Genomic DNA, 19,101 nt, shown 5'->3' on the forward strand with positions numbered 1-19,101 from the left:
TGGATTTTCCAGACCCCAGAACTAAACCAAATATACTTTATTTCTTCATACATTTCTCAATATATGGTCCTCTGTTACGTCAACAGCAAACAGACTAAGGTAATTTTCCAAATACAGACATATTTTTCTTAAAAGCCAATGAAAGAAAGATGTCACAAGACTACTCAAAAAAGAAAAACTAATGGTCAGTATAAATGAGGCAAGGGTGCCACAGCTCAGGCCAACGAACTGATGAATAATGCTAGTTAATATTCTGGTAATAGGATTTTATGGCAGGAAAAGGAAGATAACTCAGCTGGAACCTGCTAGGGGAAAAAATGGAAAGGGTTGAACTCAGCAGCTGAGTTTTTGCTTAAAGCACTTTGTGGTAATTCACCTAAATATGCCTTTTTGGTTTGTTTATTAGGCACATCTGGATCCTGAGACCATTTGACACTTACATCCAAAGACAAGTTAGATTAATGATACTGCAAATGCTTAGGAACTTTATTTCTAACATTTCCCCCTTGACATCTGAGTCCTATGGCTAATACTATGAAAGGCTTTCCACACAAACAAAAGTCTGTTGGCTCTCAAATCAGAGGATTTTAGATAATAGAGACCTAAATACATAGACCTGTCACTAGTCATTCTTTTTGCCTGCCATTTTAAAATTGCTTCTATTATTGGGAGAAGAAAAACAGTAACAGGCTGCTTTAATGGAGAATGTATTAAGTTGCCTATAGCCTGTCAAGGGTATTGTACTGCAGAAATTTGATTTACCATCTCTTCTCGGCAGTAAGAAGTAAGATTATCATTTAGAAAACAGTGAAGATTCTCTCAGGTTTTGTGTCACTATCCTAAAATACCTGAGACAACTAACTTAGATATATAAGTTTATTTATATATTTAACTTGCAGTTTTCGAGTCTCAAAAGTCAAGATTGAACAAAGTGGATGGGCGGCCTCGGATGGGAGCTGTGGTCAGTGGTGCTTGATAATGGGAGCAGTGCAATGATCCCATCTCTCTCAGAGATAATAAAGAACGGGAACAGGTTCACTCCTTTTATAACAGTCCTCCAAGGATTGCAGCCAGAACTATCAATAATTACGTGTGAACCACCTTTCGTGAGCACACTGCAGTGACCTACGGGATTTCCTTTGGTTTCTATGTCCTTAAACGGTTCTACCACTTTCCCTTGGGTCACCTTGAGGGCTAAGCATTTCACACCTGGACGTTTGGCAGGTACCCAGCGTTCAAATCATAGCAGGCTGTGGCAGTGTCAGCCAAGGACATGGCCCATTGTCTAAATTCAGTGTAATAATAAGTAAAGTAAAACTTGGGCATACATCTGTATACAGTCACTGTGTGTAAGTTATAAATAACTGGTTTGAACTAGTCTGGCTATAAGAATTAAAGGAAAGAATCCTGGATGCAGGGTAGCCCTTGGTTGAACCTGTAGAGTAGCTGGCTCCTAATAGCACTGGTTTCTCATGGGAACTGAACGCTTTGAGTCTCTCTTGGATCTTCTGTCTCTTACTGTCTCTGCAGGAAGCTTTACTGTCTTGGATGACAGTCCTAGAGATCTCCAGCAAGAAATCCACATGGCAGCCACTCTTCTGTTTCCTATCTCACACTTAAACTGCTTGGAATACTGTTTCTCCTCTGCCCCACATTCCAATGTAGAAAACCTTGAGAGACATTTTGATGGGCTTGGGTTAGCCTGAGTGTCTTTAAATCCTATATCAACTTCTCATACAGAATTTTAAAATGATATGGAATTTTAAAATGAAAAGATTTCCCTGATCCACCTGGAGGTTTATATTCTTTTGGCATAGGCAGGCTCCCTGTGAAAGTATTTTTCAATAGCTATCCAAGTAATCCCCTATGGAGCTCTAGACCAATTAGCTGTGTGAGCATGGATCTGGGGCTAGTGGTCTTCCTCATAGTCACATGGTTGTCATGAGGAGATGTAGAGCTCTATGAAGAAAGATGGTGGTCCTCCAAAGGAAAGCTAGCTCTAACACACAGACAAAACAGGAGCTCCTTCTATATCCTACACCAAAGCCAGAAGTCAGGGCCATTGAAAGAAACTGTTTTACAAAGATGTCAGGATCTGAATCACTCATCATAGCCCATTAGAGTCTCAAGCTACCACAGAGTAAAAATGAGAGTATAAGCGCTTATCTAGCTTGTAACTCCAGTCTTGTTATTTATCATAAGAACAGAGATGTAGACAATGCTATATCATTCTATTAGTTAAGGATGCAAACTCAGTCTTCAACTATATCCATGAAGTTCACATGGACAGTATTGATGATTAGACAGACTTGCTTTGTAGTATAAGGAAGAAAGTTATCATTTACCACAAATATAGATATAAACACAAATAGACATGATGGGGGGTGGGGAGAGAGAAAAAGGGAGAAAAGTGAAAGAATTTGCTATTTGACCTAGCTGTGCATTATGTCTGAAGTTACGTCAACAGTGGCATATCTCAAACATACAGACCTAGAAAAAATGTGTGTGTGTTTGTGTGTATATCTTACAAAAACAGATAACAGCAACTTGGGTATTCTAAATACACTTTTAGAATATATGTGTGGATATCAGTAAACTATCCGAAATGAAGAAACATGAGGCCTTAAGAGGTTGACTAATTTGTCTGAGGTCACATAGGAAGTGAATGACCTTGGATTCATAAGGAATTCCAGACTGTCTCTCCTCACACTGCTTTTAGAGACTTGCTTTTAGTCCTTAAATCATGTGATTCCTTCATCCAAAGCTAATAAACTTATTAAAATTCACTTTTTTGTGCATGTCTAAATAAACATTTATATTTGAGTGATATATATTCACACAACAGCTGCATATATATATATATATATATATATATATATATATTGTTTCAAGCATAATGAAAAGATACATCATAATTGGACATATAATGGAATTTGAGGAAATCATCTATTATCCAAAATTACTTAACTAAAGCTGAATGAGGTTTTGCTATGGTTGACTATATGACATAACATAGAAAAGCCATCAACCATCTATTTGGGCTCTGATTATCATTCTTGTCACTATAAATTGAAAAGAGCTAAATAGTCCTAGAAAAAAACCAGGTGTTCAAATCCCCAATTCTCCATATTACTTGAAATATTAGATACTTAATTCTATTTGAGTTTAGGAATTTTCACAATGATCAATAATGTGGGATCAAACAATGTGGCCTAAGTGAATCAGACATTCAATTACTTTCTAATTAATTTGACACCTGGAGGAAGCTGGACAGGCCATTGGACAATGGGTTTAATGGGTAACCTGCTACCTCACAAGCACTACTTTCAAAATTCCCATGTGACTCACTCTGTATCCAAAACATGCTTCATTCATCTGTGAGCATTTTTGAGACTGAATAATTAGGTCACTTATCTTTGCCTTAAAAATTTATTTATGGGTAAAATAACAACAAAAAGTCATGGATTTATACTTTAAGAAATGGCTCCAATCTTTGATTATCTTACTGGTTGCAAAAATAATATCCCTACCTTGTCATGCAGAAGAGAGGGGAGTTATAGGTTCCAGACATGTATTTCTCATCCTTGTTCAATCACAGTCATGCATGTTGGTCAAGGTTTCTCAGGCATGGTGAATCTATTATCCACACAAGTGAACTCACTTCTTATGGTATAAATCATACCAGAAATATACAGTCTGTTAGCCTCATACACAGAACAATGACAAATCACTCAGAGGCACGGAATCTGCTCAGCTGCCAGAGAACCCTGGGTGTCAGTAGGTTTGAGAGATAGCAGGTGCCCCTGGCTAAGCGTTTGTAACAAAAATTTGTTCCATTATATTGTAGGCATCTTTGACTCCTCTCTCCCATCCTAAAAATTAATTAAGATCAATTTTATAATTTCTAATACATTTTAAGCTATCTACTCTTCCTTCACTATTGGCCAAATTTATCCATTAATTATGTCTTAAGTGACATACCTGCATTCTCTTCTCAGTTCTATGACAGGAAGATCCAACACAACAGCTAAAACCATGTTTTCATACCACAGATATGACTATGCCACTCTTGTGACTAAAACTCAAGGTTTTCCATTGCTACCTTAACTAACTTGCAGTGTTATCCAAGGCACTCATGTTTACTGCCTGTTCTATCTCTTTTGCCTAGTCTTCTTCTGATTCTTGCTTCACAGCTTGGAAAACTACACTCATTCTAAATGACTTGAGCATGTTACTTTTCCAGAGGCCTTTGAACAGTTGTATACTACTCTTGTCTAAGAGGCTTTCTCTCTGTTTCCTGCTATATACTTATTTTCCTCTCCTCACCCATGATCTATCTGAAGTATAATGTATCACAGAACTACTTTCTTTTGGGCCAGATGTCTATAACATTCTGTTCTTCACAGTTGCTATTTACTCCTATACTACCATGCAAAATATGAAATACAGACTATGTCTAGTAATCACATTTAGCAAATGCTTGACTAATGCATGAAAGATCTTCATAGAGCTTACTATGTTTAGCACATGGTTAATGCATTGAACAATTTGGCAGTAGAGAATGAATTATCAATTTGTCTTCAAATTATCTAATGTTTTTGCCTTTTCCATGACATGGTAAATAAAAACACCATAATAAAACACTCTCCATGAGGCAATTCCTAGGGCACTGGAAAAGATAGATTATAATCATTGTTTAGTCTAAGTTTGAGATCCATGTTTGTAAAGAGAAACACTGGTCAAGAGGGAAAGTCAAGCAAAGCTTCTTGGAAGAGATGGTATTTGAGCTACCTTTTAAGTTCTGCTAACTCAACTCTGTAGCTGATTTTAATCCACTTCTTCCGAAAATGTGACTTTCTCCTAAGATTTTGAGAGGTTTTTTAATCTCTGAGCCTCAGACTCTTAGCAAGCAAAAATGGGGTTCATAAGATATACTTCATGAAGATATTATTTTGACCAGTTTAGCATTTAATTAATGTTATAGAGATTATATGGAAATGTATGAACAATAAATTCATGTACAAGGTCTGTGGCTCTTGTACCTTTGGATGACTGGCCTCTAATACCAACAGAAACAGTAAGGAAAATGCATGTTATAGGACTTCTTGGTGTCTTGTCAATCTCTTGTAAGTTGTCCATTAAGAATCAGAGGCTGTTTGCTTGTCTGCTTTCTTTGTCCATATTCATGTATGTTTTATGCATGTAGAGGACCAATGTTGCCTTCTGAAATGATCCTTAATCATTTTCTACCTTATTCATTGAGGCAATGTCTATCAGTCATTGAGGGATTGAGTTCATTGATATGGCTAGGCTTGCTATCAAGCTTGCTTTGGGGATCTCCCATCTGTCGTATAAGGCTGGCAATAAAAGTGGGCTGCCATGTTTACATGAAATTTAAATAGGTTCTAGGGATCTGAAGTCTTACACTCATGTTTGTCTTGCAAGCACTTTGGCCACCAAGATGTTTCTCTTGCCCTTTAAAAGTGGAGACTTTTAAAAGTAGGGTTTCTCAACAGTACTGATATACTTGTAAGAACTGACATATTAGCCAAATATAATATTAAGACTGAATGTGCATGATATTATAAACCTTTACATTAATTGATTAATTTTCCAAGGGTAATCTGAGATAAATACCAACACTTTAGGTTCATTTCCTAATATGAAAACTGAGGTCCAGTGAGGGTACATATAGAGTTCAAGGTCATTTGAACAGTTACTATTAGAGCCAAGGTTTTAAAATTGAATTTAAATCATGCTCCATGCAACTCCTTCACTGTCCTTTCAGTAATAGAGTGGGGCACAAACCATCCGCATACTTTTCCTGAGTATGTACTACACAGTAGAGATTATTTTAGGCAAATCAGAGACAGAAGTGACTGAGTATGTATAAATAGCTTATATTTTAGAAGAAATAGACATTAACAAAGTGAACACACTTCAGATATAAGTATAATTAAACAGTAATAAAGCTGTGAGGTTGGATAAAGAATAATAAAATTTGGTACTAATTTAGATGGCACAGACAGAAATGATTTTCCATATAAGATTACAGCAAGAAGATTTTATATGTATAATATATATAAATTATACTCTATAACTATATTATATAATACTATATATCATCATATATTATATATATTTTATATGTTTAAAATTTCACTGTAATCTCATATGGAAATATGATTCCAATCTAATATGGAAATATATGTATGTATACACACACACACACACACACACACACACACATATATATATATGAAAATTTCTACAAGCAGAAGGAATAGCCACTAGCAAGGCCTTGAAATGAGAAAAGCATGGATTTTTTGAGGAATCTCAAGATTGTCAAAGCAGATAGAGCAAGATATGTGAAATCAGAAGCATGGGAGGGACATCTTGTGAAGCCTTATGGATGATGATGATGAAGATGATGATGATGATGATGATGATTGCAATTCCCACCCCTTGGTAGGTTTTATAATAAAAGTTGTGCAACCTGGTTTACATTTTGAAAACTACTACCCTGGTTATTTGGAGAACAGTGAGACAGGCTACTAGAGTGGTCAGCAATGTCTGAGCTTACTTTGAATGAAGGTCCTACAGAAAGGGTAGTAAAAACAGGCTGATTTAGAAATACATATTTTATGGAAGTACATGCAGTCCTGCTCAAGGCTCCGGAGGAAAAGAAATAAATGAGACTTTGAAGATAATTATGGCTGGATAATAAGGAAGAAAGCAGAACTATTTAGGTCAGATAAGGGCTACGAGATGAGAAGCAGTTTGGGGCCCCAGGGAGGGAGCCCAGGGGAAAGGATCCCTTGATATTTAAGAAAATACATGAGATGTATAGTTAGCTATACACAATGAGCTGAGAGAGGCCACAGCTTCAGATTCAGAAGATGAGGCCATAGAGGAGTGTAAGCCATGGATCTGGATGAGTTATGGCACTCTAGGAAAGAGAGCTGAAGAAAAGGTATTCCCATCTGGTATCTGGAATCAGCCAGCATTTAGAGGAATGATAGCAAGAAAGCAAAAAACGGGCAGTCAGCAAAGGAAGGAGAGCACAGAAAAATGTTTTGCTCTAGAAGAAAAAAAAAGGTATCTCTGATTAGCTAGTGACAGCTATACCAAATGTTCCTGACAAATCAGTTAGGACTGAGAACTCATGCTCAGATTGGGCAAGATAGGAACTATCACAACTTTGACAGACATAGTTTTAACTTGTGGAGATGAAACCAGAAGTAGGTTAAAATGGGGTAAGAGCTATGCTTAGTGATGCATTCCTGCACTCCTGTCACTTGGGAGGTCACTCTTTGCAACTTTGAGGTCAACCTGCTCTACAAAGCAAGTTCTAGGCCAGAAAGTAAGACTTCATCTCCAAATAAAAGAAAACAAGAGCAAATAAAAGAAAAACAAAAATACTTTATTAAAACTATAATAAATGAAACTATATATTTGTCTTAGAAGCAAAATAGACTAATGTAGCAATAGGTAATATGGTAGGGGCATATTTGTTCAAGTGACATCTTCTGTTTGATGAGAGATATTATGCAACATCAGTGTTAAAGCTATTCAAGTCATTAAATGATCAAGGCTATAAAATCCAGTCCACAGATTAAGAGTTTCCCCAGAAAGGAAACAGAAAAATTATTTCACTTTCTTGGAAAAAAATCACTGCCACATGGTCACAGCAAAAGTAAGGTAGAAGTGAAATCCTTTCTCACTTTTTCTCAAGGACACATGGAGGGCAGTTATTGCTTGAAAGTAAAGGTGAGAGAGAGGACTTTAGAGATCTGAAGAGCTCGAAGAAGACACAAAAACTGTTGTCTTAGAGAAAGAGAAAGGGAATTTTCTAGTGAAATGTTTAAGAATTATCAGGAGAGTTATGAGAGTCACGAGTCAATGGTTAAGAATTTAAAGCAAGCTGAGTGAGTGTTTCTCTGGCCAAGGTCAGCAGCTCAGGTGCTTATGTGGAATGAATAAAAAAGGGTGGTTTAACCACTAGTTAATAAAACTGAGATTTTTGATTCATGAAACAAATCAGATAAATGAGAAAAGTAAGTGAAGAATATATGAGATGGAAAATTAGAATGCTAGACCAGGCCAGATTTAGTATGTAAGAAGGGAATAGAGGACATAAAGGATGAAAACTAGGGGGAAACTATGAAATCAGTGACTCAAGTCCTAATGGAGAGTGTGGAAGTTTGGGAGAGGAACTCTGGAGAAGGTAATGTGTGGCACAGAGGATTTGGAAGGTGTACAGTTAATGGGAATGACAAGATTCAGTGTACTATAGGGAATCCAAGGACAGGGAGACAGGGAGAAGGTGCAACATGCTTAGGGTTAAGAAGTCAGTAAATATGAGAGTCCAGACTAGATCCTGCAGTTATATGACGCCAAGTGAATGCTCTCTCTCAACTTGATATTAGCCTTTAGTTATCTGCTGAGCTACAGAGGCAAGCTAAAAAAACAGTGCTCTTTTAAAGATGTGTGTATAATGAGTAAGGGAAGTGGGAAGAATCAAGCACATAGCAAGACCTGCTTAGGTGCATAAGCCCTGGGTTTAGATGGGCTTCACACTTTTATCTTGCACTGTACCTCACTAATGACATTGCCAGCCTTGGAGAGGAGGGTAGTGATTTACAAATGTGTGTAGCTTTTCTTCTTTCTCTCTCTCTCATTTGAGTTAATTTCCGCTAATATTACTTTCTCTATTTAGAATTCTATTAAAATGTTATCAAAGTCCATAATGGATGTTTTAAAGACTCCATCTGGCATGCACTTAGCTTCCTATGTAAATTTCTTTAAGACTATTCACACTCAATAAAAATTAGACTAAAATGAGAAATCTGTTGACTCATAAAAGCGAATAGGAAGAAATTAAAGAGGAAATGTAAATGAATAAAGGTCTATAGTATTAATTCATTCTTAAATGATAGCTCACAGGGTAATAATTGTGTTTTCATTTCATATAAAATTACTATATAATTTATTATATTGTATTATAAAATTATGAAAGATGTTTAGAAGATATGCAAAAAGAAACAAATAAAATGCACCACAAATTCTTAGTAAGATGCTAGCACTTTAACAGATTGATGTATATTCTTTCAAGTCTCACATATACATTAATATATGTATATTATATATGTATACATATCTTTGGTGTATTTATTTTAATATATTATAAAGCATGGTTAGTATTCAATAACATCAATTTTTCAGAGATTTTAAGTACAGGAATTAATAGAAAGATATTAAGTGAATAAATGACACATCTATGTAGTGATGTGAGCTTCTCAAATGAGAGTTACATGTTATTATGTTTTAGAAGCCATTTAAAGGATTTTGGTGACTTCTTGAGCTACTATTCTCAAAAGCCGCTAATAAATATAAACAGGATCAATAGGCTAGTTCCCAAGGTGCACTTGACACTGATCCAGCTGATAAAGTAAAACCGTAGGTCACAGGGATGCAGGGAAGAGGAAAGCTTCACTGCAAACAGAAGTTAATAGCCTTGTTGGAGATGCCTAGATGATGTCTTAGAGAGGCACAGGGTCCTAATCAAAGTCATATACATTTAGGCCTTAAATCTGGTTCATTGCTATTTTTATATGAAATATCTGTATAGGAAAAGAACTACTCAGGGAGGGGAAGAATCAAGCACACAGTGAGACTGGTTTAGTTGCATAGGTTCTGGGTTTAGGAAGGTCACCATTTACATTTTGCATTCTACCTCACAAACCATATTGCCACCACCCACCTGCCATTCCTCAACATTTCTTTCATATTTGTGCTTTTGATTATGTTTTTGCCAAAATGAAAAGAGACACTACAAAAATAATCAACAATGATTCTATCCCTTAGAGTGTTGTGATTTTGCTTTTTGTATGAGGGGACCACACAAAATATGCATTTTGAGTTTATAAACAGTAAGTAACCTGAGGGTGATTCTCTAATTACAAAGGAAATTGCTTGCTAAATTCTGTCAGTAACCCTCACAGCCAAATTATGAATTGTGCTAGAGTCCTTGATTCTCAGGTGGTGAGAAGACTCAAGCAGACTGCGGGGTCCTCCACTCTCTCCCAAAGTCCTTTTAATTTTCCCTCTCCTTTATTCAAAGAAAAGAACATTCTAAAACTTTTTCACTTTTACTAAAACTTTTGGAAACATGAAGAGTTTTCTTCAATTCAATTCAATCTATGTTTGACTTTTTAAAACTACTTTAAAAATATTTTTGATTTGATTAACATAATTGAGATATGCTTTGTATTCTTGCAATTAAATAGTATTCTAAAACGATATTGAAATATAATTTAACACTTCATTGTATTTAAATTTAATAAGATTAATATTATATGGGTATATAATGAAGTAGTAAATGCATTTTTGAGCCTTCACTGTTATAAACAGTATAAATATGAGCAGTTTTGTGAAATTTGTCCAACTTTTACTGTGTAATTGTGCCTCTAAAACTATGCTTTTGTTCCAGGTTTCTTATCCCTATTTACAAATTAATTTTCAGGACTACTCATTGTCACTGGATATCAATACTCCTTTGAAATTCTTACAATTAGATACTGAAGTGTTCATGCTCCTTATCTTCCTTTCCTTATGAGGGTCAGTAAGCAATTTTATATTTGCTTGCCTTTTGGAATGATGAATATCCTGCTAATGCTTTCTGACATTGCCTTTTCTAGATTGTCTTTGATTGTCGTTTTGTAAAAACCCTAAATATATTAGGGCTGTGTGGCACAGTTTCATTTATTTTCCAGAAGTCATTGCCAATGTCCTTCTAGCATGTTTTCAGAGCTCCACAGGGTTGCTGTGTCAGCCTTTAGGGATAGGTTTTAAGTTTATCACTTTTTTTTGTTGCTTAAATAGAAAATGTGTGGCATCTGTGGGTCAGATTACATCAATATCACACAATTGAGAACATCTTATAATAAGTCTTGGAAACATGCAGCCAGAATAAACAAATACCCAGAATAAAGAACTGCCCAAGCTCCTGGGCCATCTCTGCCTTTGCCATTCATTTCCCCAATCACTGACAACACAATTTATACATTGAACATTCTGGTTATTTGGTATTCTATCTTAATACTCTCTACTGCAAGCATCTCACTAATATTCTCTGGTAAATCTTGTAGGTAGCTTTGAGCTTAAAAAAAATATAGTTTTGCAATTTCACAAGACAACAAATTAGGAAGGATCTGGAAGGTAGAAAGCAAACTTAAAGATTTTATTTTTTTTCTTACCCTCTCCAATGTAATTTCTTCAAATTCATATTCAATTTCTGTTCCATTGACCTATTAATAGGGAGAAAAAGGGAGAGAATTACTAACACATTGTGAGGATAAGATGGCACATTTGAAAATTGCTGGGGGAACTCCACCATTGAGAATATTTCCTTCATGTGGTGCTTTTGATTATATTTTTCCCCCAAATAAAATGAGACACAACAAAAATAATTAATGATGATTCCATCCCTCAGAATGTTGTTATTTGCTTTTTATGTGAAGGGACAGTACAAAATATGCATTATGAGTTTATAAACAACCAATAATCTAAGAGTGATGATATAATTACAAAGGAAATTGCTTGCTAATATCTGTTTAGATCTCTTGGATAAAATCTAAAACATGACCTTGAAAATGGAAGTGCAACTATATGTGTTCTGCCCCCCACTCATCTTTTTCCTCTCCTTCTCTTCTTCTTTCTTTTGAGGGGCAAAACTACATTAAGAATGACTGAGTCAGCTAAGAAATTCCATTTCTTTACTGACTCAAGTTCAGGTAATATATTCCAATTACTCTTTATTTTTCTATTGGGAAGCCCTGGACCATGAAAGCATGCCCAAATACTTCAGAAGTAATAAATGAATAAAGTAGGACACATTTTGAAATGCCTCATTAGAAATTGTTTCAACCATCTACACAACCCTTGACTTGATCTGAATTTAGAAAGAGAAATTTGAATATAGCCAGGTATCTATGATTCAACAGATGTGCATAGAGAATTATGAGGAAATGCTATAAAACGATCTAACAAACATTGAATTCCTATTTTTATCTACCACAGATTTCTTCTTAGCCAATTAAAATTTCTGAGAAAAAATTCTCAAACTGTCTATTGCTTCCCCCCAGCCCCTAAAGTATGTCTTGGCAACACCACTAGAATTTAGGAATTATCAAGGGAGACAGTTTTTCAACTACAAAATTGTGATTTTTTTTTTAAAGATTCTAACATCAGTTTGGTTTTCCACCCTTATGGAATTTAAATATAGTACATGAGAGACTGAGAGATCTATGGAGGCAAGGACTAGATAGCCAGCCCCTCTGCCCAAGGTAGAAGTTATTCAAGAGGGAGCTGACAAAGGAGAAAAGAGAAATCAGCTAAGTAATGAAACTTAAGTATGCTACTGATCTACAACCACAGATATTTGTAGATTCTCTTTCATAGGAAACGTGGAGGGAATATCACTGACAGAAGAACCTGCAGTTGTAAATGGTAAAAATATAGAGCCATGAGGGTGGTGGACTATGCCTCAGTGACTCATTTGGAGCATGTTTTTGATTATTCAATTACATGAGCTAATTGGTGAATCACATTTTACTATGTTATTACATTATCAAACAGACCTAAACTAAATTTGATTTTCTGGGCTTCAGCAATTTAATGACTCACAGAAAGGACTTTGTGATGTCAGAAAGCTTCAGCAACTTTAGGAAGGTTTTGGTTGAGCACATGTAAAAATAGAAAAAAAAAAAAAAAAAACAAAACCAAACTTCCTGTATGTGTATGCTTCTGTCTGAACTTTGGTTTATCTTTCTTACTTTCCGTAGTTGATAGAAGGAGGGCAGCCAGAGGAGACTTAATTAATTAGATGTGTTTTTGTTCGCTCAGTATGGCTCCATGAAGCTTCTCTTTGCTTCACTGATTCTCTAGAATGAAGCCCTTCATGGTATTAAAGTGCTGCAAACTGGGGAGTGGGAATAAGCTCCAAAGGGAGGAGATCAGCCTCTGATAGTAAAAATCCACAGATTCACAGTGAAAGGCATTTTCTCCAGGAACAGTTAGAAGATAAAAATGTTTTACTGATTTGTATCACAGAGCATATACAGTCAGTAATATATATAATTTTTGTTTAGCAATTCTAAGATTATGCATGCTGAATATTAGATCCTAGATTCATTCTATATTCATATCATAATTATTATTCTGAAATTCCCTAGTCAGCTTCATGAACAGGTCACATAAGCCTTGTCAGCAGGCTTTTGTGAACTTCAAGGATCTTTAGTAATCAACTAGAGGCTATAATGTCATTTCCCTCATTTAACAAAATTCAGACTCTTTTTGAGGGTAGATAGTGGCATCCAGGATGTAACCTTGCTTTAAAAAGAAGGAACATCGTGTCTGTAGCAGGATCTATTGAAATTAAAGAGAAGTGAATGTTTTTTAATCATAGGTGAATCAATATTTCAACCTTAATTGATAAATATTTTAAACAAGGAATCATAAGGCTAGCGTGGGAATTCAGGAATAAGATATTTTAGAGGCTCTGTTGTCTATACTCTCTTGGCAGAGATTCTGACAGAAAGAACAAAACACAAGAACTAAGGATATCTGTGTTTTAATGAGAGGTCCCTAAGTCTTGGCTGTGATTTTATGGATGTTTCCAGCCTTTTCAATCAATTGAACCCGGAGAATATTCCTTCAATATTTCCCACAGTTATTTAGATTGTGGTAATTTACTGAGTGGTGACGAATCAAGGAGTGTCTAACAGAGAATCACTCCAACCATGACATTGAACATCCTCACCCAGAAGTCAAATCTATGTTGAGCATGGCTCCCATTCTCCTAGAAATGGGGTTTACAGACAATCCACTCTTGTGTGGTCTCCCTGCCACATCTCAGTGTAATTAATAGCAGTTCCTTAACTTGTAACTTTCTAGTTTTATTTATTGGTGTGTGTGTGTGTGTGTGTGTGTGTGTGTGTGTGTGTGTGTGTATGTATGTATGTATGATGTCTGTGCATGAAAATTAGGGTCATGCATATCATACTATATGTGTGGAAGTCAGAGGACAAACTCAGGTGTTGGTACCCACCTTCTACATTGTTTGAGATAGGGTCTCTTTGTTGAATAGGGTGGGATAGCAGGCCCACGAGCTTCTAGGGGATTTTTCTGACTCGGCCTTCCTTCTCAACCTAGGATCACAGAGCTTACAGACCTGTGCTAATGTTTATGTGTGTTTGAGGGATTTGAACTCAGGCCCTCATATTCTTAACAGAAGCACTTTATTTGCAAAGCCATCTCCCCAACTATTCTGATATGAAACTTTTCACTTACGAAGTTCTATGTCTGAAAAGAATTCTACCCATTATATTTTCCCTCACCCATTCACATCTCCTGTGATATTTAATCATATTAGTAATATATTGTGTTTCTGATAGTATGGGGTAACAAAGTTGCATGGTTGGGGTCCCTGTTATTCTGACTCTGGTCCTATTCATCACTTATAGTCTCTTTTTGATCATGAAAAGTAGAAAACTGAGGGACTGCATTTTGGAAAAATCAGTCACATATACAGAATTTCCTAGTTTTGAAAAACATGGTTTTAACAAAACAGGCTATTTCCATTGTCTCAGGTTACCTACTATAGTCACATGACAAGATCCTATTGCTGAAAACACAACACATTTTGGCTGCAGGACATAGAGAAATCACTCTCAAACCAATTGGGGAACTTCCTCTTTTTATGGCACTGTGAGATGCTATGCAGGCTGCTGGTGGGGAAGAGACATATCTAGGGGGACTCAGTATGCAGCACTACCTACCAGCCAGGCGACATGTGCCTACTGGTACATGTGACTGTAATGGGGTGACTAATTGCTTTCTGATTGGATTTAAAGACTGTTCCACAAGAGGGAATTTCATGCCTGGTACTGTTAATCTGGTCAAAGACTCATGGCTGAGAGGTCATTAGTGTTAGAGTAGAACCTGCTATTGTTTTGCTAAATGGTCATGTTGTCAAATTGCCTCCTAAATATTTACATTTATACTCATAGGTCTGGGCTTCTCTCTATCGTCTCTCAATTTTTTTTCAGTTGTCAGCAGTCAGTGCAGAGTCTGCTAAGAATAAAAAACTGTGAGTACACAGCCCTAAATGGGATATGTTCATCACCAAGTGCTGTGGGATGTCTTTCTATATGCTGTGAATATGTATTGCTCCCATTGGCTAATAAATAAAGCTGTTTTGGCCTATGGCAAGGCAGCTTAGAGGCAGGTGGGAAATCCAAGCAAAGATACAGAGAGAAGAAAGGAGAGCAGGGAGAGACGCCAGACGCCACCCAAGGAACAGCAAGATGCCAACAGACCGGTAATGCCACGGCCACGTGGCAACTTATAGATTAACAGAAATGGGTTAAGTTATAAGATCTAGCTAGCAAGAAGCTTGGGCCATAGGCCATCCAGTTTGTAATTAATATAAGCCTTTGAGTGATTATTTTGTAAGTAGCTGCAGGACTCTGGGGCCAGGTGGGATGTCAGGGCCGGGTGAGACTGGGGAAACCTTCCGATTACAACCAAACTTCTACCCTAAGGCATAGGAGACATTGTAGAAGAGGAGAAAGAAAGAGTAAAGGAACTGAAAGATGAGGTAGAATGCTGTGAAATGCTGTCTCCAGAAACAGTATGATTGTTGCACCCAAGAACTCATGGAATCTTTGGTTATCTGTACTGGGTAAAGTCAGACAAAAGACTGGCATTGATGTGGGAGGTGCTCTCTAGGTCTCTCCCCTTATGTAGAAGTTTGTTGCAGTTGATAGAAGCTGGGAATAGAGAATAATTCTTCCATGTGTGACCATTGGTAGGTTTCCTATTCTTCAGTGGAAGGCCCCATCTCTGTGTACATGTGGACAGCACCAACTGGGCTTAGGGGATAAGCAATAGAATGCTAAATTGGGAGGAAAAATGTATTAGAGGGCTATGTGGAGACTTGGAGGAGGAAATAGGAAATAGATACGATCATATTTCAGCATATATGTGTATGGAATTCTCAAAGATTAAAAAATGTATTTTCTTCATATAATTAATTTTTCTTCATATAATTGATGGCACTAGCTCTATGATGATAGCTGGTAGGTTTCTTGGTTGGCCAGAAAAATCAATTTGATGCCACACATTGTCCATCACTTTCTGGACAGGAAGCCTTCCTGGCCTCTTATGGCATTTAAATAAAGAGGGAGCAAGACCCCCAGCCCACTCATATTTAAACTTGGTACTTAAAGTTACCATTTTATAAACTTGGAATACTTTATTTTTCTGCCTCCGGAAATCTTGAGTCAATTTTACTGTCTTTTATCCTTCACTGCTATAGTAACCACCTGCCTAGATGATGACATAATTTGATTTCAAGATTTATTTTTATCTCCTGAAAAGATATTTTTTTCATGAATAACACAGGTGAAATATTTTATGCTTTAATCTTTTTAAATTGGAATCTTAATGATTTCCTTGATTTTTAACACCTTTACCAACTTTTAAATTTCCCTAAAGCAAAGCACATACTGAACTTCAAGAAGAACAGATCCTTACACATCCTCATGCCACATATTTTAACAAGTGCTGAAACAAGAACATCAAAACAGAGGTCCTTTAAGACTGAACACAAATCACCCAAAGAGCAATTATTGGATATTAATAAAGTACCAAGCACAGAGACAGATACTAAGAAAATAGACTTTAAGATATACACATATTCTCAAGAAACACATTCTTTAATGAGGACTAATGCACAGGCGTTTTAAAAGTCCAGTGTCAAACCCTGGCTTTCACATGTGTTTGCATAGGCAACTTGCTCTCACACGTGCACACACATACACATAAAAGAAATGCTTAGGGATGAGTGAAGCAATTCCTGAATCTATCTGTGATAGGTTTCCAAAAATCAATTAAATCGTAAGCATAGAGTCCTGGTTGATAGATTTGTAGTTGGAGTTTTCTCCAGTCCTGCCTGGCCCACAGTCAGGACAAATCTCTCTCACCCACCAGTCCCACAGCCGCTTAGACCCAATCAAGTAAACATACAGAGACTTATATTACTTATAACTGTATGGCCGTGGCAGACTTCTTGTAATCTAGTTCTTCTATCTTAAGTTAATCCATTTTTATTAATCTATACTTTGCCATGTGGCTCTTGGCTTACCAGTACTTTACATCTTGCTCCTCATCGTGGCAGTTGGCAGTATCTCCTCTACTCTGCCTTCCTGTTCTCCCAATTCTCCTCTCTGCTAGTCCCACCTATACTTCCTGCCTGGCTACTGGCCAATCAGTGTTTTATTTATCAATCAATCATAGCAATACATTCACAGCATAGAGAACATCCTACAGCATAGATTAATCTGTGATGGATTCATTATATATTGGTACTGTTGGGAAGTGGTAAAATGTAGGAGATGGAGCCTAAGAAGAAATAAGTTACTAGGGTTTTCCTTGGGCCTATATTTCATTTAAGTTCTTTGTATGTCCTCCCTTCTCTGCTTTCTGTTGTCCATAAATGAAGAACGACCTCTTCCACATGCTGTCACCATTATGATTTTCTCTCTCATCACATAGGGTAGCAAACAGTGATCTGAACCTTCGGAAACAGTGAGCCAAAATAAATCCTTCCTTCATCAAGCATTTTATGTCCATGTGCTAGACACAATGACAGAAAGTAAAAAACATACCATCTTAACCATGACCCTTTCTGTAAGTAATTGTTACAAAGTAAATAAGATATTTCTTTGATCAGTAGTGTTTCAGAATATAATACTCTCATTGGACTTCATTTAGCATGTGATGCTTATGAAAACCAAAAGCTTCAGTTACTACCAGTTTTGCCTCTTCCAGAGGAAAATAAGCTATGATACTTTCCTTCATTTATAGCTACAGGTGTTTTCACATAGCTGCGTGATGACTACATCAATGAGAAAATAAATGAATCAAGGAAAGAGTGGAATGTTTTAGATGGATAGAATCAGATGTTCTCAAAAATGATCTGGATCATGATGGAATTTCTCCCTGGGTCCAGTCCTTTTGTGATTCATAGTTCCTGTATCCACATATCTGGGGTGGTCTCTTCTCAGGAGCTCTAACTAGACTGGATTTCTCCACTATTGAACACTCTGGAACTGTACGCCCATGCACTCAGGCACTCATCACACAGTTGTGCTTATCTGCATTCCTTTCTCTTAGTGCTTTACCAATATCGATCCTTTTCTTCTGCTGTGAGATCTCTGTCAGCAGACATGTCCTAAAACTTTGCTACTTCTATACCTGAATCTATATTTGCTCTTAGGTGTTCAGTGAGAATGTGGATCACAGAAAGAAAAAAAAAACACCTTTGAATTGTCCTTCCAACAATTAGGAGATTTGTGCATGAGGAAATATTTTCTAATCTATTAAGAATCAGTTTTTCATGAATTGGATGCTATTATGTAGTTATTATGATAATTTGATTTTACAATGAATGTGAACTATACAACACACATCGTAAGAATTTGAGAATTTTAGCCAACATTCCAAAACATTATTTTTTCAGAACCTAAATCATAAAATTCTGAGGAAGAATAAAAGAGATTAAATACAATAATTGCCTGGCACATAGTGAGTCTTCAATAATCAAAATTTTTACTATTAATTCTTGATAGTAAGACTGTGGAGGCCATGAGGTTTATTTGTTCAAATATTAGATGTTTGCTAACTTTCCCTAATAGTATAAAAAGTCACTTAATAAGCCAACAAATTTGCTTACTACTATGAAATCATTAAAACCTTGCGTATCCCAACTATCTCTTTCTTGATTGTGAGATGTACTACCCTATGGATAGGAATTGTCTTAACTTTCTCACCCAAATCAAGCCAATGTGGTCTCCACTCAGACCATTAACACATCCAAATATCCCCAATCTTTGTCCATTCATTCTTAGATTTTCTTTTTTTAATATTCAATATTCTAATGTCCAGTGCTGGCCATTTCATCAGTCTGCTGTCAGTATTCACTTTGCTAAAGCTGTTCCCAAGGCATTTCCTATATCTCTATCATCACAAGACCTA

At 36.4% G+C, this 19,101-nt stretch overlaps 1 protein-coding gene across 5 annotated transcripts in view; it reads right to left on the minus strand.

Annotated features, from left to right (window-relative positions):
* Dlg2 (discs large MAGUK scaffold protein 2) overlaps positions 1 to 19,101 on the minus strand; it is an 857,262-nt gene that overhangs the window by 598,531 nt on the left and 239,630 nt on the right. For all 5 annotated transcript variants that reach the window (XM_059271442.1, XM_059271434.1, XM_059271427.1 and 2 more), the window contains exon 3: positions 11,259 to 11,309. In XM_059271442.1, coding sequence (XP_059127425.1) covers positions 11,259 to 11,309 — 51 coding nt within the window. The remainder of the gene's footprint in view (positions 1 to 11,258; positions 11,310 to 19,101) is intronic.

This window comes from Peromyscus eremicus, chromosome 1 (genome assembly GCF_949786415.1).
Source record: "Peromyscus eremicus chromosome 1, PerEre_H2_v1, whole genome shotgun sequence".
Lineage (NCBI taxonomy): Eukaryota > Metazoa > Chordata > Mammalia > Rodentia > Cricetidae > Peromyscus > Peromyscus eremicus.